Source organism: Enhydra lutris, unplaced genomic scaffold, assembly GCF_002288905.1.
Source record: "Enhydra lutris kenyoni isolate GAN:26980312 unplaced genomic scaffold, ASM228890v2 scaffoldscaffold4, whole genome shotgun sequence".
NCBI classification, from domain to species: Eukaryota; Metazoa; Chordata; class Mammalia; order Carnivora; family Mustelidae; genus Enhydra; species Enhydra lutris.
Window position 1 is genome coordinate 42,763,900 of NW_019154088.1, and position 25,294 is coordinate 42,789,193.

Sequence of the window (25,294 nt, forward strand, 5' to 3'; positions counted from 1 at the left end):
AACAACTCTCTGCTGAGATTTTACAACAATTTCTGGGTAACAAGAGAGCTATCCATCCATGTCTTAGAAATCACAAGCAGAACTTCAAACGCATCCACTCAGGCAAGAAATCTTAACTTCAGTATTTTAACCAGTACTCTTAAAATGGATATTTGCATACTTTGCCATCTATAATATACTTCAGCATGTATCTATTAAATTTCTACTTAAACTCTAGGAGTGGCCCTGTTAAAAATGCAGTTGAGGGATGGTTAACTGGTATTATGATCAGGAAACCCATACTCAAGGCAAATTCATGTTATCCATAGGCAGATTCTGTTATCCATAATTTGATCAGCATCCAATGTTTTGCTCAGTATATTAAATATTAGGGACATTATTGGGGAACAGTGGCTCACAGACTAACATAAAATCAAAAAGTTGCTCTTATTGGTGAAATTAGAGTTTCAAGATATATGGATTGTCTAAATTTATTTCCAATCCTTGCATGGGCAGGTTATCTGAATCCATGCTGACCTATAGTTCACAACTTCCACAAAGATGGCACCTGGGGATTAATCCCTTGTTTACACCCTTTCCTTTAGGACTACTGGTTGTCTGATACTGGGCAGAAACATAAGCGAATCCTCTGGAATGCTGCCTTGTCTGCCCCAAGTAAACCCCTCTTACAAGGCAAGTTAAAGAATCTAAAAGGACGGAAAGCTGGGACTGCACTGAACTTACCAACTGAAGTCCTTTGCGCTGGCTTTGCTGAAGAATGTTTCTTTAATGAGTGTCTGAACACGTGTCAGAGTTTAGCCTAACACGTTTCATTATAACCTGGTAATGAGGATGTAAAAGACTGGCTTTCCCGTACCTACTTCAGTATTTGTGACCACTACCTATCTACCAAAAAGGATCTAAGAGTTGAAAATAACAAAGTTAGCTTGGGTCAGTTCATAACATTTGAAACATACAAAGGCATGTTTCTCAAATTTATTTTAAACATTTCACATTAAATGAAATTTAACCATAGTCATTACAGAGCATCACCACAATAGTACACATAAAGAACTTTTAAAATAAAAGACAAAAGAATACAACCTTCAACAAGTTAAATGCCACTTTACCATGTAAACAAAAATAAAACCCTGATGCTAAAAAGATACATATTCAGAGGTAAAATACATTTACAAAACACTTAAACATTAACATAATCCACTAGATCACATTCTTTGCAAGAGAGTACAAATATTAGTACTCTACATCTACAAAATTTCAGAATCCTGTTAAAATCAAAACCATCTCTGGTTTATGATACAGCACAATTCATAAGGCAAAAATAGAGGCATTATCATCCAGTTCTTTAATTTCACTTGTATTTTAAGGCAAACTTGGAACTTTTTGCTTAGTATTTTAAAATAAACGGGACTTACACAGGATAACTTGACAAAATTAACAATAAATTATCTCTAGTTAAATATGCATAATATAAAAGACGTATGGAAAACAATTTTTCTCTCTACAGAGATGTAAACTGGATTTTTATTGACTATATTCACACCAATAAGAAAACTTGTAAACCTATAGTATTTAAAACTTACTATATCTTGCACTCTTTTCCAATATGTATCAACACTGAATCAATATACTGTAAGTGAAAATCCAATATGTATCCAGCCACAGAATAAATGTATTTAATTAAATCATGTCTAATTAAAGTGCTGTTTTACAAAGAAAAAAAAAAGGTTAAGAAGTAGAACTGGATGTTAACTTGACATGTGACATCTTATAATTTCTTAGCTTTCAGACTACAGAGGTTATAGAGGTTATCACAAGTTTATTGAACTTTTAAGCAGTGTATTTATTGTAGAATCTGATTTTCCTGAAAATGAGCACTTAGGTGACAATACCAGAAATCCAACACCAAAACTGAAAACAAAGCATTATATATACATATATTTCCTTCAATGTTAGCCAGAGCCTTGATAACATAGTATGTAATTTTTTAAAGTTTCTATAATTTTATTTTTCTAATAGAAAATATATTAACCAATTCCAGGAAGTTTGGAGTTCTATAAATATTTTTACTATGATTCTTTTTCATGTCAGTAAAACCTAACTGGACACTAAAGGACACAAATGTCTACACATAAATTAGGTCTCTAATCACTTTTGATGATATTGGCTACAAGGAATTAAATTCAAACTTTACCATAATAGTTATTTGGGTACAGAGCTCCCTCACCATACTTTACTCTTTGAATGAAAAGATTTGTATCTTACTTATATTTCTAGCCCTGACAGGATCTGGCACAATATCATGTATACAAAGTAGACCCTCCATAATTTGTCAAGCTCTCAAAATAATTTTTCAAAACCTAATGCCATTTTCCTGTCATTAAATACCACTTCCTATAGTTTAATATTCATTCATATTTGAAACAATGTTAGCAATAACCTATGGACTTACATAAACATCCTTTGGGCTACATTAAAAATCACCTAACTTCTATTACTATATTTAACAAACATTAAATAGCCAAACATTCCTACCAGATTAAGTCTTCATAATTATGGAAGGCAAGTATCTTCCAAGTGATGAGATTAATTTCTATTTCCACTGTCACCTTTTTTCCAAAATATTTCTGGACAATCTTAAATAGCTTTCTCCCCTTTGCCTGAGTATATAAATTATTTCTAGTATGGTGGGAATTTATAATCAAATATTTTGATGTTTTTTAACGTAAGAAACATGTGACTTTAAATACACAATTTGTCAGAAAATATTCATGATGAAACTTCTCACAAATCTGTATGAGAAGGTCTATTGTAAAGTTATCAGTTGTCAGGTTACAATACCTCTGGCTGTTATGAATAGTACCGTAGGTTTAGTAAACCCAAAGTTAGTATTTCTAAAGTTTGGGGTTTCATTTCTTTTTACAGGTTTTTGTAATTTATTCGCTGGTATATGGTTCCTACTATTGCCCAAGATGTTTCACATTTAGTCTTTAGCAGGATAAAGTTTAGATTTTTCCAAAACAACGATCAGTGTAGGCCTTTGGTCTAATTTACCAAGTGATTATATGTTTTATAACAATTTGATAGTGGGGATAATGATAAATGAATAAAACATTGTTAAAATGTATAGTATAGATCTGTTTACAATTAAAATAGATTTTTACAGTCTTTCCAATTCCTTTATCTTTGGGGGAGAGAAGATTAAAAATAGAATTAATGCATTTAACAATTTGACATAAACGAAAAAAAAAACCGAGTTGAAGACTTAAAATTAAGTATGTAATGAAATCTATTTTAAATTGCTTTCCTTTAAACTAATAAGATACTACACTTGATCTTAGCCAAAAGGCCGAGAAGTGATTAAATTGCTTTTCTTTAAATAAAGTCTAGCCCAATCACAATAGTGCACCTTGTTTCTATTCAATAGGTTTATTCAAATCAATTAAAAAGTTATTGCTATATATCATTATGTTATTCAAACAAGCAACATAGAAAATACTCAGCCTGTCAATGTTATTAGTAGCTCCTGTTAAGTTCTTATTAGGAAGAGACTAAAAATCACTTGCAAGGTTTTATAATCTGTGCAAATATTCATAAAGCATACTACTTACATGATTAAAGATGACTTTACATAGTTTTGTACTATATTTTAAATCTACACTGGCAGTTTATGGAAGAACAAGAAAAACTGCAAATTGCCAGGCTACACATAGTAACATAGATGCTAAATGAACAAACCTATGTTTTATAATTACAAATGGCTTCTTAACAACAGCTTGGAATATTATGGCACTTAAGAATGCAGTATGAATTTTTTCTTAGGAAACAAATATACACTGGTTTTGCGGAGACTATAGAGATAATAAGCAGGTTTAAAAAAAATCAAAGAAAAGAAAATTACACAACTACAGTACCAAAAATTATAAGTACCGATATCCTAATAAAATGCAAAGTAATATATTCAAGACTAACAGATATTTTCTAAAACATGCTAAACAAAATGAGCTGACCACTTATTTTAAATAAGCTGTCACTGGCTATAGCAAACAGTCTTGCTTGTTTCTTTAGTCAAAGTAGAACCAAATTTAGAACGATTACTCAAGTAAACATTGAGTTCCAGTTTTCCTCAGTAACTTTAAAATATCCAATTACCTAAGAAGTGTACAAAGTAATGCATAACTGCCTAGTGCTTTATATTTAATGCATATATTTGTCTTTAAAAAGGACATATATCTAGCACTAGAAGAAGATAAAAAATGCATCTTTTTAAAAATCACTACTCAAGAACCATGAAAAATATAACATGGGCCATTTAGATGATTTTTGAATGTTAAAATTAGCATAATCACTAACATTTTTAATAAGCACAAACCATGCCAGTAAAAATGAAAAAAAAATACTATTAAAACATGTCATGCATATCTCATACTGAACATCCAAAAGAACATTATTATAGCCTTGTTACAGATCCTACAGTTAGCACCATTTTTATATCTGAACACTGTGAAAAAGCAACTAAGGGTCTTAAAAAACTAAAATTATTATAAGGATATGTAGAAAAAATCAGTATTACTAAGGGTGGTACTAAACATTTGTCAAATATTTACATCAACACTGGGAATCCACTGTACTATGAAAAAAATAAAACTGAAACTGATATGCTTAACTTTCTATCCATGCTTAGCATAGCACAGGTAAGTAACTAAATTCATCCAGCATTAACCTGCCCTATAAAAAAGGCATAAACAGGAAATATCTGGCTTCTTAATATAAGCCTCCAAAAAATGATGACAGTAAAAGCATTTGTTTTGCAAACTTATTACATCTCCAGCCCTAAAGCCATTTCGTAGGAAGAATATCCAGGTGACTCACTACGGTATATAATTTACAATCCTTAAAAGTACCCCCCTCAAAAAAGCAGCCCTTTATTTGTTTAAAATGTGAAGCATATGAATTTATATCCAACAGACAGTATCAGCATTCTGTCTAGCCTTTCAATACACTCCCACATCTAAGCATCTCTCATCGTAGTAAATCATGGTGCATATATTAAGAAAGAAGGAGAGCTAATTTTTTTTAAAGCAGCAAGATTTTCTCCACATGTACACTAATGAACATAAAACTACTCTATGCCAGTATTAGGGGAAAAAGTGCACAATTAAATTGGCAAGATCTTTCCTTTTTTTTTTTTTTTTTGATTATTGATTCACTGTATAATCAAGAGCAACCAAAGCTACTTGTCAATTCAAAGTACCCAACAGAACCTTGAGTCTTCATGCCATTTCAAGTTAAAAAGAAAGTAATGTAGCTTTTGGATTTCAGAAAATGGGGCATCCTTTCATGTGGCACAAGGTTCATCACCACACGATTCCCACCAGTCCACACTTGTCAAAGTGCAGTTAATCCGAAGTTGCAGCGACAGTATATCATGCCAGCTGAATCCAGCCACGTATCTGAGATAGGGTCATATTTCTGCACGGTATTCAGATAGGAAGACCCTGAGTGACCACCAACTACATAAAGGTAGTTATCAACTACTGCAGCACCAACCCCTAGGAAAAGTGGGTAAAAATAGGAAAAAACATGTTAACCATGAAGTTGACTTCTCCCTAAAAATAAATTTGTATTTTAATGTTTTCTTAAAATACATTTCAATAATCTACAGTTAATTAAACAAGCAACATCACCATACATACTTACTGGGGGAAAAAAAAAACCCTAACATGAAAGCAAGAGTTGAAGTCTTCCTTCATCTCTCCTTCCCAATCCTACTCTCCTTCTCCTCTACCACAGAAAAATACCAAGAATGTAGTATATGTCTTTCCATATGCTTACTTTTGTTTATATTTACATATTTTCAACTTTCAACAGATCATTCATCTTTATCAGGTTTTTAAGTATGTTGAAAATCTGAAACATATCTTGAACCATACAACTTATGCTTTTAAAAATTGTACTGTATATACTGTTATACACACTTCTAAAGAGAACAAGACTACCCAATGTTTTTTCACATTCTTGTTATTTTACGACTTTCCCTCTTATGCAAGAAATATCCCTAAAGCATTTCCATCAACTTAAAACCTTCCCCTTAAAATAATGTGTTATGAGTTTGGGTTCAAAGGTAATAATTTCTATTCTTCAAAGACGTTTTTGTTTTTCTCTGGGAACCCTGAAATCCAACCTTTCCTATATCTCCAAACACCCTCTGAATGTGAGAGTATTTGAAAGGTAAACTACAGACTGATGTACAAAAAAAAAAAAAAAAAAAAAGAACAATCTAGATTCTGTGTGAATGTGTAACATATAAAAAGATGACATTTGCTATATGGACAGAAGAGCTTCTGTAAGATACATTCTATTCCCACCATTTCTAAAAATGTGTTCTCCCAACTTTAAGAAAATGATAATATGCACACTGGCATATTAAAATCACAGTATAGAAATCTGTGTAGTTTTGTCAAATCAGCTGTCTCTCAAGTGTAGCACAATAAAGTTTTTTGTTTTGTTTTGTTTTGCTGGACAAGTAATACTCTTACTATTATATTCCATGGTACTACTATTCCAAGAATATCACTATAAGAAATATCATCATCTATGTTTAGATATTATTTAGTTATTATTACCTGTTCTGGGTTCTTTCATTGGTCTACATACAGTCCACTGATTCTGATGAGGGTCATATCTTTCAATGCTTGACAAATGTGAGACACCATTATGTCCACCCACCACAAAAATAAAGCCTAGCATGACACCCACACCAAAGTGAATCCTTTTATCTGCCATAGATGCAACCATCTCCCAGGAGTCCTTACTTGGGTCATAACGCTCCACACTGCAAATATTCACAAAAGAAAGAATTAATTTGCATATTCCTTGTGCCATTTCTTCCTACCAAAGCAAAACTAAAACCTACCATAGTTTTAGAAGTTCCAACAGACAGATATAAAACAAGAGTAGTTTGTTCCAGATGTTTACATTTTGCTGGTAAAGCCACAAGATAAAAGCTTACCTTAGTAAACTGCAAGCAATAATACTCATATGCTATTCTGTTATATCATACAAGCAGCAGGGTATACTAAGGGCATAACGCTTCTGAAATCAGGAAACCTGGGTTCAAGTACTAATGCTGTATACTTAGAGTTGAATGAACCCTAGCCCTAACACTACGGGTATGTGTAATCCTAGATAAGCCCCTTCTGCTCACCTGAAAAAATGGCAATAACTTAACCTGAAAGGATTCATATAAAAATGAAGTCAAATGAGTATGCATGTTCTGAAAGAACTCTGAAAATCACAAATTAAATATAAATGTTTTCCAAGGACAGTAAGGATCTTCTACATAGCTAAGGAAAAGGGAAGATGAAAACAAGTAAAGGAAAGGAAATTTTTTATCTTATAGAAGTTGTGGTGGTTTACTGTAAAGCAAACACTGCAGATTACGTAACACAAACTGGCCAATCATAATAATCTCAGAGTGATTTAGGAGAATTCAGGGGTTTAAGTCAAGTCTGCATTCCAGAGAACACCTGGCATTTCCAAGCTGCATTATGGATATCCAAAGCAGATGAGAATTTCCGAAAAAGCTTCCCTAGAAAATCCCAGAGGGCCTTTATATCTCTATTTTGACATGAGTGGGCACAAAGGCAGGCTTGCTGAGCTTGTTCTGGTCCTAACCTAACTTCTCAAAAAAGCCTGAAGCAGGGGCGCCTGGGTGGCTCAGTGGGTTAGGGCCTCTGCCTTAGGCTCAGGTCATGGTCCCAGGGTCCCAGGGTCCTGGGATCGAGCCCCATATCGGGCTCTCTGCTCAGTAGGGAGCCTGCTTCCTCCTCTCTCTCTCTGCCTGCCACTCTGCCTACTTGTGATCTCTGTCTGTCAAAAAAATAATAAAAGTCTTTAAAAAAAAAAAAAAAAAAAAAAAAAAGCCTGAAGCAGTTGAGAGTCAGTAGCATAATTCTGGAGTTCAGAGCAGAGACTAGACTGTAAACTAGACCAGAATATAGACAAAACTATAAATATTCCTGAAAGGACACTGGGATAAAAGCCATTAGAGCCAAATTACTGGACCAGAAGAGTTGATAAACTTTAGCAAGAACTTAAACTTCAAGAGCATTATCTCCCAAAAGAAATACTCAATTTTTATCTTATAAATTTCTGCCAGCACATTTTCAAAGAATAAAAATGCATGGCTCTGCCCCAAATACTTTTCCTTCAACTAAGGAGCAATAAAAAGGAGGAATACTTTAGCTTATAAAGAAATAAAAATTTATAGATGAAATGCTATTGTGCTCTTGCCTTCTCACTTAACAAATCACAATATACTCTTCCATTAAATGTTCACAATCAATAAAAGACACATCACTTTAGTTACTATTAGAGAAAATCTTTGGAACAGCAATTTCAACAAAGGCTCAGAATTATGATTAATTTTCCATATAAGCAAATCACTTTATGCTTTTATTTTTCTCATATATTTTTCTCCTTTATTCAGAAAATGCTACAAAATGCAGAAACCTCAAATTCAGACTCCAGCAGAACTCAGGTATACAATGATACACGCATTATTATAGAATAAGAATCCAAAAAGGAATATTTAAATAAGGCTTTATGTTTATGATGCATAATATATAAGCATATAGGAATTACATTTTTCACTTTTTAGTCTACTAAGCAATGCAGTGACAGACCATTTATAAACACACACACACCCATATTTATATAAATTCGCCACCCAAAATCTAAAGTTGTCTAACTTCATTTTATAATCAGATCTCTGAATTTTAAGATCTAAACCAATTATATTAAATGAATGAATTTAAAATTTTATTAAGAGGAATCTTATTTTTAGCTATGTATTAAATCCTCATATAAAACAATTACAATTACACACATAGAGCAGATTAAATTTCAAATGCCTAACAATATTACTTTAAAAACTAAGAAGGGAAGTTCATTCACACATACCAGTTGTGTAAGAATTATTGTTAATGAGACTTTAAAAATCTACAAGCATATACAACTTCATTAAGTTAAATACCTGTTCATGTGGGCAGGACCATACCCACCAATGGCATATATCATTCCATCCAACACGGCTGCAGCAAAACAGCTTCTTGTTGTAGTCATTGGTGCCACAGGTTGCCATTTTCTTATTTTAGGAATATATTTCTCTACAGATTGTAAATAAGATTGTCCATCATAACCACCTAAAGCATAAAGTTCTCCTGCAAGTACTACTACTCCAAGGGTACTTCGGCTTTCATTCATTCTCTCAAGAGAAGTCCAGGTATTTGTATCAGGATTCCAGCATTCTACTGAATTTTCATGCTTTCTGATAGTGATGCCAGGACGCACGTTAGTTTCAATACCACCTATAACATACACTTTTTGGTCTAAAACACATATTCCAAATTCATAGCGAGGAATGTTTAGGGGTGCCAAACCAATCCAAGAGTCATTCTGAGGAAAGTACATCTCCACACTGAAGAATAAGCAGAAAAAATTAAAATTTAAAAATCAAAATGGCCCCAAACAAAAATGTTTAATCTCCTTAGTAATCAGCGACATGCCAATTAAAACCACAACAAGCCATAACATACTTTCTAGACTGGCAAAAATTTAAAGTCAGATGGTAACAGCTGTTGGCAAGAATGTGAGCAAGAAACGCATACTCTATTGGTGGGAGCGCAAACTGGTACAAACTACGCTGGAAAACAATTTTACATAATCTGGTAAAACTGAAGGTACACAAATATTCTGATTCGGCAATTTCGTTCACGTGTATCTACACTACTGAATGCCCATTAAAGTCAGTTTTGCACCAGGACATACATACAGCAATGTTTATAGCAGCACAGCACAATCACCCATCAAAAGGAGAATGGATAAATAAGATGTGGTATATCACCCTAAACTGAGCAATTCCATTCCTAGATATGTATCCAAAGGAAAAGCACACGTGTTTATGCATGATGTTCACAGCAGCATTATTTGTAACAGTCAAAAACTGGAAAGAGTTCCAAGGTTCATCAACTATAAAATAAATAAATAAAATGTGGCATATCAGAGAATACAGCAATGAAAATAAATTACAGCTACATGTAACAGGAATGAATCTTTTTCCTTTAACAGAAATGAATCTTACACCTATAATGCCAAGGGAAAGAGGCCCAAATCAAAAGAATACATTCTGTATAGTTTATTTATACCAAGTCCAAAGACATTTCTAATCTCTGGATTAGAAATGAGGATAGTGGTTACCTTCGGTAGGGAGGGAACTCCAGAGTGGTTTCTGGGTGTTGGTCATGTACTACTTCTTGAACTGGTTTGTTAATATTCACTTTGTGATAATTCACTGACCTGTACACTTGGGATTTATGCATTCTTCTGTATGTGTGTAACACTTTAATTAATTCTTATAATTAACATATTCATTGTAAAAAGAAAGTATTATATTATACCCATATACTACAATATCATATACCAATGAAACTAAATGAACTATTGTTTCATGCAATCTCACAGATAAAATTCACAAACGTATTTATTGTTCAGTAAGAAAACACATCCCTGAAGAATATATGTAGCATTACTGTATTTATATAAAAAAAAGTAAAACCTAATGCTATATTGGGGCACATAAATATGAGGCAAAATTACAATGAAAAGCAAAGAAATAACATGCAGAAAATTCAGAATAGTGGTCACTTCTAGGGGAGGAAAGGAGATGCATCAAGGAGGGACACAAGGGAATTTAAAGGTATTGTTTACTTTTTAAGCTGGTTGATAAGTAATTGGATTTTCTTCTTTATGCCTTGCATGCAAACTATATATGGTTTCTTGAAAGTATTCATACTTCATTTCAATGTCTCCAAACTCAGTTGTGCAATAACATAAAATATATATTCTCTATTCAGTATGATTAAAGAACATTCATTCATTCAGTAGTTACTGAGTGCCTATATACAGTTTTGTTATACTGCTTGTTTTAAAACGTGAATTTGTTCTGATGAAAATGATACATCAGGGAATTATTTGACCTTCATGAAAGCAGTTTGAGTGAGGTGGTAGGGACAAATCTTGACTGGAGTGGTTCAAGAAAGAATAGGAGATGAGGGAAAACAGTGGATATCGACTGTTCCAAAGACTTTAAGGATTAAAACAGATGAGACCAGATATAAGGATAAGCAGAGAAAGACCACAGCCTCCAGGGAAGATTGGTTTAATCTGGGAGCCTAAACCAGAACATGTTTGCATGCTAATGGCAATGATGTAGTACAGTGGGGGAAGGTGATGTAAGACAGATATGCGATAAATTCAAGAGCAGAGCCCTTGTGCAGAGGAGAGGAAATGGAAGTTAGTAAGTAGAGAAATGGAGGGACTGGTCTCAGATACAAATAACTTGGTGGATTTGGAGATCAGAAGACAAGATAGTACTCCTCGGTTTGCTTCTATCTTCTGAGAGAGTAAGAGATAGTCATTAGCTGAGAGCTGAAAGGTGAGGGTTGGACGGGGTTGGATGTCCTTATGGAGAGAAAAGGTATACAACAGTACTTCAAGGAAGTGGAGAGTAAATTACTTAGGGAAATGAAAGGGGTTGCCAACAGTGCTAGGTGTCCTAAATGAGATCACTTAAGATGGGTGTGTGCGTTTCTCTAGCCACATATTGCTGCTCAGGTGCAGCCATGGCATAAGTGGAGAATGGATTCTAACTAGAAGAGTATGATTGAAGAAGGGCAAGGGAGCCATGAGTATATTCAATGGAATGATAACAATGATGTTCGTGGAATCTAAGCTGAGTAAGGAGTGAAAGTGAGGACATGTAGTAATCAGTGAGCAGTTAAGTTTTCTGAATATAGGGCCAAAGGATTAAAAATCTTGAAGGGAACAAAGAATGACTGCAGATGTACTGAAATAAATAAGCTCACAAGAAAGGACATGGTAGTCAGAGAACGGAATGTATGTAACCAAGATTTCTGAAGTTTGAAGTCACTGGTAATGGCAAAATTGTAGTATGATCATGAGAATAAATCATGAGAATAGTTCCTGAGGTAAGGCAAAAAAGACTGTTAGAAGTGAGATCAAGAAGAGAGGCAAAGTTGTTGTATAACTGTGGATCATACTATGGAGATGTTGAAATCAGAAAGAATAACTCTATACAGAATGATGAGAAAGACAGTAAGCCAGTGAATAAATCTTCAGTGAACAAAGTTACTAAAGGGGTTGCAGATGTTGGCAACATGAAGGTGTATCAAATGATACAGAATGATGAGAAATATAGTAAGCCAGTTATAAAGATCTTCAGTAAATAAAGTTACTAAAGGGGTTGCAGATGTTGGCAACATGAAGGTGTATCAAATGATACAGGGGCTCTCTGCTCGGCAGGGAGCTTGCTTCCTCCTCTCTCTCTCTCTGCCTGCCTCTCTGCCTACTTGTGATCTCTATCTGTCAAATAAAAAAAAAAAAAAAAAAAAAAAAGATTTTGAAGTTCATCTCAAAGGCGTGGTGCCTTACTAACTGGTTCATATACACCCAACTGGCCCAGGGTTCAGTATCTGGTCATCTAGACAGCCTTTAGCCTCAAATTTAATTTAATTCCAGGGAAAACATAACTTTTGACTGTCTTAAGTTGAAGAGGAAGTTACGGGGAGCCCACTGGAGCTAAATGATTTTTTTATAAATGCTGATTTCTACCTGAGGATAAGTATTATTTATACTGAGTGAGCAATCAGTTCCACAGTACATCTATTGTTTTCTCAGTGGGGTCTTCTGGAAGGTATCAAGAGGAATATCATTTGGGGGTGTCTGGGTGGCTCAGTTGGTTAAGCATCTGCCTTCAGCTCAGGTCATGATCCCAAGGTTCTGGGATTGAGTCCCACCTCCTTGCTCAGCGGGGAGCCTGTTTCTCCCTCTGCCTTCCGCTCCCTCTGCTTGTGTTCATTCCCTCATGTTCGAGCTCTCTCTCTGACAAAATCATTAAAAAACAAAAAAGAATATCATCTGAAGATGGAAAACTTAGCTGCCCCCACAGGACCCTCAAAAATGATGTGGATGGAATAGCAGCTTGGAGAGCAAAAGATCTGTGTAGACAAGTTAGCCATGGTAGAATTAGCCATCTGTTTATGTGCTTATTTATAGTTTCATTACTTGTTTTCCCTTTGAATTTAGTGAAGTCCCATTTTTAATATGATTATAAAAATAATAAATAAATAAAAAAGAATAAATCCCAAAAAGTATAAAAAAATGATCAACCATGATTTCTCCATGCAGTGATAATCATTAGTTCATACTAGACAGCCTTTTTGAAAAGTCCAGCATGGCTTCAAAGTACTGAAGAGAACAAGAGCCAATGAGTTAGGGCTTTGAAGAACTGTATATTCCGGGGGCAGGGCAGCATTGTGTTGATACAAGCTATCAACGTGGAGAAACTTCAAGAGGAAAGTGAGACTGAAGAAAACTGCTGTGGCCATCTGTTCAGACATTTCTTTCTACCTGGACACTTGTCTTCAAAAGACTTCATCTTCTCAAACCTTCAAGAACTTACTTTATGAAAGATTCATTCCTTTACATTCCTCTACCTCAAAACTAGCATCCCAGGTGCCAGAGCTGGGAAGCAAGGCCCTGATGACATAAATTGTCCCACAGCAGATACAACCAAATAGATTTTCTGTTTCTCTGTTAACCTAACAGAGTATAACAAAGAAAGATTAAAATAGACTGAGCATATTTGGCTTGCTCTAAGGGTAGAGTAGAAAAAAAACTTAGTGAGTTTGTGAAAAGCAGGCATAATAAATAGTTCTGCACATCCAACATATGGGCATTTCAGGTTAGAAAAAAGAAGAGGAAAGCAAGCAACAGGAAACAGAGAAAAGCTGAACTGTGCTCAGATCAAGGAGAGACCAGGTTAGGCCTTGAAGGAAATAACTGGCCAGCTAGAGAAATCTTTACCCGAACAGGCTAAGCTTGATTTGGGGGGCTACAAGGTAGAACCAATTAAGAGCAGACATATTCTGCAGCACTTATTTGATACTACTATTTGCTAGTTGAATTAGGTATTATTTATGCACTGGAGGTGGGCACATGTCTTGAAAAGGGGAAAGATGAGTCCATCAATGATGACTGTCTAGAAGGAAGTCCTATGGCAGGGTCAGCACCTCAGGTTTTGAGGGAACAGAGGAGGGGCAGCTTCACAGACAACTGCTGTGAGGTCTTTGTTGAAATGGGCCTTTCACAGTTGCCTGTCTAGCATCCCTAGAGGAGGTTTCTAGAAAAAAGAGACTGCAGATTGCCTAACTTGTGCTCTCTAGGGTAGTTGTAAGGTCTTATTTCCTCTACCTCTACCCCAAATATTAACCACCTTTAATTTCTATTAGAAGGCTATAAATCCTAAAATAAATATAAAACGGATTTTAAACACCTTCAAATTTAAAAAAGGAATTTATTGTAGCTAAAGTATTCCACAAGGATTAATAATGTCAAATATTTTCTATTTCTGACAGAAGGGAAGAGACTTGAGGGGAAAGTGAGAGGATCATTGGGCGGGATCCCCTTTCAATACTTGGTGAATGAGCTGTGAACTGGACCTGCGGTGGGACAGGAAAGGGGAGTTCCCAGCTCTTGCAGTTTTCTACATGAACACTAGGTGGCAGAAGCTCCCCAGTATGGAATATGGAAGGGGGTAGGAAAGAACCATGCCTGAAATTTTTTGGCCTTAAAGTATTTTTTTTTTTTAAAGATTTTATTTATTTATTTGACACATAGAGAGAGATTATGAGTAGGTAGAGAGGCAGGCAGAGAGAGAGGGGGAAGCAGGCTCCCCGCTGAACAGAGAGCCGGATGCGGGACTTGATCCTAGGACTCTGAGATCATGACCTGAACGGAAAGCAGAGGCTTAACCCACTGAGCCACCCAGGCGTCCCTGGCCTTTAAGTATTAACCCACTTTATAATTTGGGTGAACCAAATCCAGGTTCCTTTTCCTTGTGTCCTGTGTCACTGTATGTATTCATAGCTTGGGGATAACATAGAATGGTGACATCATTGATGAGATCCTTTATGCTCTCTGCCAACACCCCAGCTCAAGTAATATTTGTAAATTGACTCCTGGGCTTTTTCATCTCAACCCTCATAGTTTCTGGACTCCTTTCCACTTTCCTGACCTCTTCTTTTGAAGAGTTAGAAATGCTTGTCCCTAAAGAACTTACAGAAATGCCAGAAGACCTGATTCAGAATTGACATTTTTCACCCAAGAAAAATATCATGTAATTGCAAACTTTCTAGTGAATCACATATGATCACATTACCACTAGATTATCTCCATTATCATCAGTTTTCAACTATTAATTTTTCATGCTGTCAAGGAGAGGCAAGAGTATGGCTGCTAAACACCTAGACCCTGAGCCTGATTGCCTGAGTTCAAACTTGGACTCTGGCAATCAGAGAAAGACAATTATCATATGATCCCACTGATAAGAAGAATTTGAAAAACAAGAAAGAGGATTACAGGGGAAGGGAGGGAAAAATGAAACAAGATGAAACCAGAGAAGGAGACAAACCGTAAGAGACTCTTAATCTCAGGAAACAAACTGAGGGTTGCTGGAGGAGAGGGGGTTGGGAAGGATGGGGTGGCTGGGGGATGGACATTGGGGAGGGTATGTGCTATGGGGAGTGCTGTGAATTGTGTAAGACTGATGAATCACAGACTTGTATCCCTGAAACAAGTAATATATTGTATGTTATAAAACAAACTTGGGACTCTGGTTGTGTGACCTTGGGCCTATTATTTGACTCCTCTGGCCCCCAGTTTCCTAACTGTAAGATGGAGATGATAATAGAATATATCTCATAAGGCTGAGGTGAGGATTTAATGAACATGTATAGAACTTAGTGCCTAGTAGATAGTAAGCATCATGAAAGTGTTATCTACCATTATTTTTTTTCCTCTTTCAATATTAAGAAACGAAATTAGTAGCTAAGTAGTGCTACTGCAGAAAATGAACTAAATTGTGGCAATTCAGTTCACAGAACAATTTGTAATATTAAGAGTAAAACAATATTAAATTCATTAATTAGTCTGAAATGCAAAAACAAAGGAAAAGTATAAATATTGGAGGAAAAAGTAAAAGTACTAGAGGGAAGTGAAGTAAGTAGCTTGAATTTTCCTAGATACTCAATAATAATGAAATATGACATCTTATTCCTGCTCAAAATCATTCATCTACCAGATACTGTCCAATAGTTTATTTAACATTTGGCTCTAAAACTTGTTGAGACATAGTTCTCTATTCCTTGGGAACCAACTACTCTCTTAAATTCTAGGACCCCTGCCTATTTAAACTCTAAGTGGCCTCCTTGGCACAGCAGGAGGCAGCATATGAATATCAAACTATCAACTCTCCTCAGGACACACACAAGAATATCCTTTAAAAGACTTTCTTCCTGGGGCACCAGGTGGCTCAGTGGGTTAAAGCCTCTGCCTTCAGCTCAGGTCATGATCCCAGAGTCCTGGGATGGAGCACTGAGCTCTCTGCTCAGTGGGGAGCCTGCTTCCTCCTCTCTCTCTGCTTGCCTCTCTGCCTACTTGTGATCTGTCAAATAAATAAATAAAAATCTTAAAAAAAAAAAAATAAATAAATAAAAATTAAAAAAAAATTAAAAAAGACTTTCTTCCTGATCAGGATGACAGAAGTGATTGGTCCATCCTTATTTATTTATTTATAATATGTATTTTTTCAGATTTTATTTATTTGACACAGAGAGACAGTGAGAGAGGGAACAGAAGCAGGGGAGTGGAAGAGGGAGAAGCAGGCTTCCCACAGAACAGGGAGACCAATCCCAGGGTCCTAAGATCATGACCTGAGCCAAAGGCAGATGCTTAATGACTGAGCCACCCAGGAGCCCCAGTAGATCCTTATTTAGACCCTACCTTACTCAGTAAGGGATTTAAAGATTTTCACATGTATGAAAAATAAGCTTCCTTTCTTTCATTGGATTTTAATATTATACATAATTTGAACCAAAAAGAACCTGAGGTCAAGTGTTACCTTCTAATAAGGCCCTGAGAAGGTAAATTAATAAAAACAGCCTATGAGATACTCTTGTCTATTGTTCATGGTAACACAAAATTCAATCTTGGGAGAACTGAAAAATGTTATGGGCTGAATATTTGTGTCTCCCCAGCATTCATATACTGAAACCCTACCCTGCCTCCTTACGATGTTGTTATAAGGTGGGGCCTTTGGGAGGTAATTAGGATTAGATGAAGTCATGAAAATGGAGCCCTCATGAATGGCATTAGTGTCTTTAACAAGAGTCATGAGAGAGCTTGCTTTCCCTCTCTACTCTGCCATTTGAGGATACAATGAGAAGTAGGGAGACTATAACCCTGAAGAGGGTCTCAGCAGAACCCAACCATGCTGGACCTGGTCTTGACTTCTAACATCCAGATCTGTGAGAAATAAAGTTCTGCTACTTGTAAGTCACACAGTCTATAGCAGCCTGTTGTTATAGCAGCCTGAACTAACAAAAGCAGGTGAGATCCCAGAAAATTATATATCATCTGTCCTTTGGCCAGTGATTTCATTTCTAAAAGTCTATTTCCAAAATACAAAATGGCAAATGCACAAGGTTGCACAAGGCTGTTTTCATTGTGACATTACTTTTAAGTACAAAAGTTGGGGAAACAACCCAAATGCCCATCAGCAGGAGACTACTTAAAAAATCTGTGGTATAGCCACACAGTAAGGTACTATTCAATTACAAAAAAAGATTGGGAATTATCTCCACACACTGGTATGGAATAATCTCTAGAATATATTAAGCAAAAAGGGGTGTGTGTGAAAATATGGTTGTTGTTGTTTTTTAAAGACTTATTTGAAAGAGAGTGCATGCAAGTGGGAGAAGGGGTAGAAGGAGAGAATGAATCCTGAAGCAGACTCCTGCTGAACTTGACGGGGGGAGGGGGGGGGAATTGATCCCAGGACCCTGAGACCATGACCGGAGCGAAAACCAAGAGTGGCTACTCAACTGACTGAGCCATCCAGGCCCCCATGCTATCTTTTTTGTAAGGAAATGGAGAAAGCGGGGGGGCGGGGGGGGCTTATATTTTCAATGAAACCAACATCTAATAAAAATGATTACCTATAGAGGAATACAAATGAACAGAGTGGAAGAGATGGAAATGCATACAAAATTCTGTGAATGCATCATCTCCTATAGTTCAACTTCAGGGTCGAGTACATTTTTATATAATTAGAAAATAAAATTTCATCAAAAAAGCTATCCCTAATTATTCAAACATTAAAGTAAGCTAAATTTACATTAATCAATCATGCTTTAATCAAATAAAAATACTACTTCATTTGACTCTAAAAACACTGTTTTCCTTTTTGTAAGTAAACTCCAGGCCCACATGGGACTTGAACTCATGACTCTGAGATGGAGAGTCACATGCCCTACTGACTGAGCCAGCGAGGCAACCCTAAAAGTGGTGCTTTTAATATTTATCCTTGTGAAATATATTCTGAGGACAAAAGAGAACCACAAGAACTCTTAATTACATTCATTGGTCCTATCTATACTTTCGTTGTTATTTTGAAGCTATTAAGTATGTTTAAGATAAGTCAAATATGTAATTATGCTAATGTTGATAGAAACCAAGATTTTCAGGCTAAGAAAAAACCATTAAAATCCAAGAATTTAAGTAGAATCCCTTTTCCTTTAAAATAAAAAAGGAAGCGTTTCCTGATTCTACCTATTGAATAGCCTATAAGCAGTAACTACTGAGTAGCACAAAGCACCACTAGCAAAACACTGGGATCTGTCAATACCACTTCCCAGCAAAACAGTGCCGGGACCCTTGCAGGAATGGGTAATTCTAGATCTGAGGAAGAAAATGTGAAAGCCAAAACACAGCAATGTTTGAATTTGGTATCTGAACTGTGGTTACATAAGAGAATGAATATCCTTATTTTTAGGATACACGTGCTTAAGTATTAAGGGATAAAAGGACATAGTGTATGGAAACTACTTTTGAATGGTTAAAAAAAAATAAGAGCAAGGGATGCCTGGGTGGCTCAGCCGGTTTAAGCAGCTACCTTTGGTTCAGGTCATGATCTTAAGGTCCTGGACTGGAGTCCCGCATCAGGCTCCCTGCTGAGCCGGGAGACTGCTTCTCCCTCTGCCTGCCGCTCCTCCTGCTTGTGCTCATTCTCTCTCTGATTAAAAAAAAGGTAATAATTTTTAAAAAGGGTTAGGGGCACCTGGGTGACTCAGTTGGTTGAGCAACTGCCTTTGGCTCAGGTCATGATCCTGGAGTCCTGAGATCAAGTCCCACATCGGGCTCCCTGCTCAGCGGGGATCTGCTTCTCCCTCTGATCTCTCCCCTCTCATTATCTCTCTCTCTCTCTCAAATAAATAAAATATTAAAAAAACCCAAATAAATAAAAATGAACCAGAATAGTTTTAAAATAAATAAAAATTTAAAAAAGGGTTAACCCTTAAAAAAAAATGATGAAACAAAGGTGGCAAAATGTTAAAAAAATTGGTGAACTTTGGAAAAGGTATTTCAGAGTTCTATCATTATTACAACTTCTCTGTAAGTTTGACATTATTTTGAATCATGTCAAAATTTAATTTTTTTGAAGATTTTCTTAGAGAGTATGAGAGCACAAGCAGGGGAGCGGCAGAGGGAGAGGGAGAAGCAGACTCCCCACTGCAGGTAGCCCAATGTGGGACTCGATCCCAGGACCTTAGGATCATGACCTAACTGAAGGTTAGCTGCTTAACCAGCTGAGTCACCCAGGTGCGCCCTCAAAATAATTTTAGTAAAATTTTTTAAAAGCGAGTAAATTTTCAATGGAACTTAATGGAGGTACTCACCAGACTAAGATGGGGGCTATTAATGGAAACACACAATTGAAACAAATACATAAAAAATCATGACTTCATGATACTTGATCACCTTTAGAGGTTTCTAGGGCATCAATTCATTACTCCAAAGATGAAGAGAAAGAACCAAACATCTTCCCCAGCTTTTCCTGTATAGACCTTATTTCAGGGTAACCAAATAAGTGATAAGGAAATGTTTTTCTTTATAGAATTCCAGCTACTGCAGGAAAAAAAAAAAAAAAAACGGCAGTTAGAAAATCACTGCTTTGGGGCACCTGGGTGGCTCATTTGGTTGAGTGTCTGACTCTTGGTTTCGGCTCAGGTCACGATCTCAAGGTCCTGGGATCAAACCCCGCACACTCCACACTCAGTGTGGAGTTGGCTTGAGATTCTTTCTCTCTCTCTCTAAAACAAATAAATAAATCTTTAAAAAAAATCACTATTTTGCAACTCAATATAATAATGGATCCAGCAGTAGTCATTAATAGCTACTAAAACCATCAAATGAGAGTTTAATAGGAATAATGCAGCGATCAGGTTGACAAGATCTAAATGCAAACCATGATTAATGCTAGCATTATTAAAAGTGGGGAACTGGACATAATGTACCCCAGATTCAATGCAATAGAAAGAATACACAGCATCCAATACACTTGCCAAAAAAAGAAGAAAAAAAAAAGGAAAGAAAAAGAAAAAAAAGGACCGATTTAATCAAGACTCTACAGCCAATTATCAGAAAATTTGAAGAATAGGACAATAAGCTAAACAATACCAGAAAAACCAAGTAGCCAAATCTAGAACATGGGACAATCTACCAGACAAATGTTCTCATTTGTTCATAAGTAAATGACATGAAAAAGGAGAGGAATGCAGTGATTGGTGGAGACTGAAATGGACTCAGAAACCTAACAGTCAAATGCAAGGTAAAACTTCATGTAGATCCTGCCTCAACCAACTAACAATAATGACAAAAAATTAGGACAGTCAGGGACATTTGAATATAGATTGTGTACTAAGTAATATAGAAGTATTAGAATTTTAAGTGAGATTATTATCAATGTGCCTTATAGAATGAAAAATTTAAGTGTCATTATCATTTAGAGATATAGTCTCAATTATTTACCAGTCATATTATTTTGCATGTCTGGGGGTCTCTCTAAAAATATTCCAGAAAAAAGAAGGATGAATAGATGAAGGATTAGCAAAACTAATTGCAAAAAGGTTAATTTTTGAAGTTGGGTGATGGGTACACGGGTACGTTACTATTAAAAATGAAGGGGAGGGACGCCTGGGTGGCTCAGTTGGTTAAGCAGCTGCCTTCGGCTCAGGTCATGATCCCAGAGTCCTGGGATCGAGTCCCACATCGGGCTCCTTGCTTGGCGGGGAGCCTGCTTCTCCCTCTACCTCTGCCTGCCATTCTGTCTGCCTGTGCTCACTCTCTCTCCCTCTCTCCCTCTGACAAATAAATTAAAAAAATAAAAAAATAAAAAAAAAAAAATGAAGGGGAAAAAAGCCTGGAAAACATATCAAAACCCACTTGAGTTATTCTGATACTATCTTATCACAGAACTGAATTTTATGCCTAGCCTTAAGTTTAGACTCATTGGAATAGCTTTTTGCTTTCCACTATTGTACAATCCAGTAATCACAGTTTTCCAAATTAGTTAAAACTTTCACCCTCCGGGCACCTGGGTGGCTCAGTGGGTTAAAGCCTCTGCCTTCAGCCCAGGTCATGATCCCAGGATCTCTCTGCTCAGCGGGGAGCCTTCCTCCTCCTCTCTCTCTGTCTGCCTCTCTGCCTACCTGTGATCTCTGTCAAATAAAGTCTTAAAAAAAAAAAAAAAAAACTTTCACCCTCATTATTGCACTGGCCCCAGACAAGAGAACCATCAACTAATTTTATGAAAGAACACAAGAGGCACAGTTACAGCTCTGCCAGCACAGCACTCCTCTTATTCTCTCTCGCGGTGGGGGGAAAAATGAGGTGTACTTTTTTGTTCCTCAAGCAAATTGCAGAATATGGCTTGCTACTCCTTTGCACCTTGCACCACATCTTACACATGCTAAGAACTTAACAACTCTCTGCTGAGATTTTACAACAATTTCTGGGTAACAAGAGAGCTATCCATCCATGTCTTAGAAATCACAAGCAGAACTTCAAACGCATCCACTCAGGCAAGAAATCTTAACTTCAGTATTTTAACCAGTACTCTTAAAATGGATATTTGCATACTTTGCCATCTATAATATACTTCAGCATGTATCTATTAAATTTCTACTTAAACTCTAGGAGTGGCCCTGTTAAAAATGCAGTTGAGGGATGGTTAACTGGTATTATGATCAGGAAACCCATACTCAAGGCAAATTCATGTTATCCATAGGCAGATTCTGTTATCCATAATTTGATCAGCATCCAATGTTTTGCTCAGTATATTAAATATTAGGGACATTATTGGGGAACAGTGGCTCACAGACTAACATAAAATCAAAAAGTTGCTCTTATTGGTGAAATTAGAGTTTCAAGATATATGGATTGTCTAAATTTATTTCCAATCCTTGCATGGGCAGGTTATCTGAATCCATGCTGACCTATAGTTCACAACTTCCACAAAGATGGCACCTGGGGATTAATCCCTTGTTTACACCCTTTCCTTTAGGACTACTGGTTGTCTGATACTGGGCAGAAACATAAGCGAATCCTCTGGAATGCTGCCTTGTCTGCCCCAAGTAAACCCCTCTTACAAGGCAAGTTAAAGAATCTAAAAGGACGGAAAGCTGGGACTGCACTGAACTTACCAACTGAAGTCCTTTGCGCTGGCTTTGCTGAAGAATGTTTCTTTAATGAGTGTCTGAACACGTGTCAGAGTTTAGCCTAACACGTTTCATTATAACCTGGTAATGAGGATGTAAAAGACTGGCTTTCCCGTACCTACTTCAGTATTTGTGACCACTACCTATCTACCAAAAAGGATCTAAGAGTTGAAAATAACAAAGTTAGCTTGGGTCAGTTCATAACATTTGAAACATACAAAGGCATGTTTCTCAAATTTATTTTAAACATTTCACATTAAATGAAATTTAACCATAGTCATTACAGAGCATCACCACAATAGTACACATAAAGAACTTTTAAAATAAAAGACAAAAGAATACAACCTTCAACAAGTTAAATGCCACTTTACCATGTAAACAAAAATAAAACCCTGATGCTAAAAAGATACATATTCAGAGGTAAAATACATTTACAAAACACTTAAACATTAACATAATCCACTAGATCACATTCTTTGCAAGAGAGTACAAATATTAGTACTCTACATCTACAAAATTTCAGAATCCTGTTAAAATCAAAACCATCTCTGGTTTATGATACAGCACAATTCATAAGGCAAAAATAGAGGCATTATCATCCAGTTCTTTAATTTCACTTGTATTTTAAGGCAAACTTGGAACTTTTTGCTTAGTATTTTAAAATAAACGGGACTTACACAGGATAACTTGACAAAATTAACAATAAATTATCTCTAGTTAAATATGCATAATATAAAAGACGTATGGAAAACAATTTTTCTCTCTACAGAGATGTAAACTGGATTTTTATTGACTATATTCACACCAATAAGAAAACTTGTAAACCTATAGTATTTAAAACTTACTATATCTTGCACTCTTTTCCAATATGTATCAACACTGAATCAATATACTGTAAGTGAAAATCCAATATGTATCCAGCCACAGAATAAATGTATTTAATTAAATCATGTCTAATTAAAGTGCTGTTTTACAAAGAAAAAAAAAAGGTTAAGAAGTAGAACTGGATGTTAACTTGACATGTGACATCTTATAATTTCTTAGCTTTCAGACTACAGAGGTTATAGAGGTTATCACAAGTTTATTGAACTTTTAAGCAGTGTATTTATTGTAGAATCTGATTTTCCTGAAAATGAGCACTTAGGTGACAATACCAGAAATCCAACACCAAAACTGAAAACAAAGCATTATATATACATATATTTCCTTCAATGTTAGCCAGAGCCTTGATAACATAGTATGTAATTTTTTAAAGTTTCTATAATTTTATTTTTCTAATAGAAAATATATTAACCAATTCCAGGAAGTTTGGAGTTCTATAAATATTTTTACTATGATTCTTTTTCATGTCAGTAAAACCTAACTGGACACTAAAGGACACAAATGTCTACACATAAATTAGGTCTCTAATCACTTTTGATGATATTGGCTACAAGGAATTAAATTCAAACTTTACCATAATAGTTATTTGGGTACAGAGCTCCCTCACCATACTTTACTCTTTGAATGAAAAGATTTGTATCTTACTTATATTTCTAGCCCTGACAGGATCTGGCACAATATCATGTATACAAAGTAGACCCTCCATAATTTGTCAAGCTCTCAAAATAATTTTTCAAAACCTAATGCCATTTTCCTGTCATTAAATACCACTTCCTATAGTTTAATATTCATTCATATTTGAAACAATGTTAGCAATAACCTATGGACTTACATAAACATCCTTTGGGCTACATTAAAAATCACCTAACTTCTATTACTATATTTAACAAACATTAAATAGCCAAACATTCCTACCAGATTAAGTCTTCATAATTATGGAAGGCAAGTATCTTCCAAGTGATGAGATTAATTTCTATTTCCACTGTCACCTTTTTTCCAAAATATTTCTGGACAATCTTAAATAGCTTTCTCCCCTTTGCCTGAGTATATAAATTATTTCTAGTATGGTGGGAATTTATAATCAAATATTTTGATGTTTTTTAACGTAAGAAACATGTGACTTTAAATACACAATTTGTCAGAAAATATTCATGATGAAACTTCTCACAAATCTGTATGAGAAGGTCTATTGTAAAGTTATCAGTTGTCAGGTTACAATACCTCTGGCTGTTATGAATAGTACCGTAGGTTTAGTAAACCCAAAGTTAGTATTTCTAAAGTTTGGGGTTTCATTTCTTTTTACAGGTTTTTGTAATTTATTCGCTGGTATATGGTTCCTACTATTGCCCAAGATGTTTCACATTTAGTCTTTAGCAGGATAAAGTTTAGATTTTTCCAAAACAACGATCAGTGTAGGCCTTTGGTCTAATTTACCAAGTGATTATATGTTTTATAACAATTTGATAGTGGGGATAATGATAAATGAATAAAACATTGTTAAAATGTATAGTATAGATCTGTTTACAATTAAAATAGATTTTTACAGTCTTTCCAATTCCTTTATCTTTGGGGGAGAGAAGATTAAAAATAGAATTAATGCATTTAACAATTTGACATAAACGAAAAAAAAAAACCGAGTTGAAGACTTAAAATTAAGTATGTAATGAAATCTATTTTAAATTGCTTTCCTTTAAACTAATAAGATACTACACTTG

General features: G+C 35.5%; 1 protein-coding gene across 1 annotated transcript; it reads right to left on the reverse strand.

Annotated features, from left to right (window-relative positions):
* Positions 1–963: 963 nt before the first annotated feature.
* LOC111140708 (kelch-like protein 28) lies at positions 964–9,529 on the reverse strand. The gene is made up of 3 exons (XM_022492913.1): positions 9,038–9,529; positions 6,627–6,835; positions 964–5,552 (listed from the first exon to the last, which is right to left on the reverse strand). The coding sequence occupies exons 1-3, from the start codon at positions 9,472–9,474 to the stop codon at positions 5,389–5,391; spliced, it is 810 nt and encodes a 269-aa protein (XP_022348621.1). The 5' UTR covers positions 9,475–9,529; the 3' UTR covers positions 964–5,388.
* Between the last annotated feature and the right edge of the window lie 15,765 nt (positions 9,530–25,294).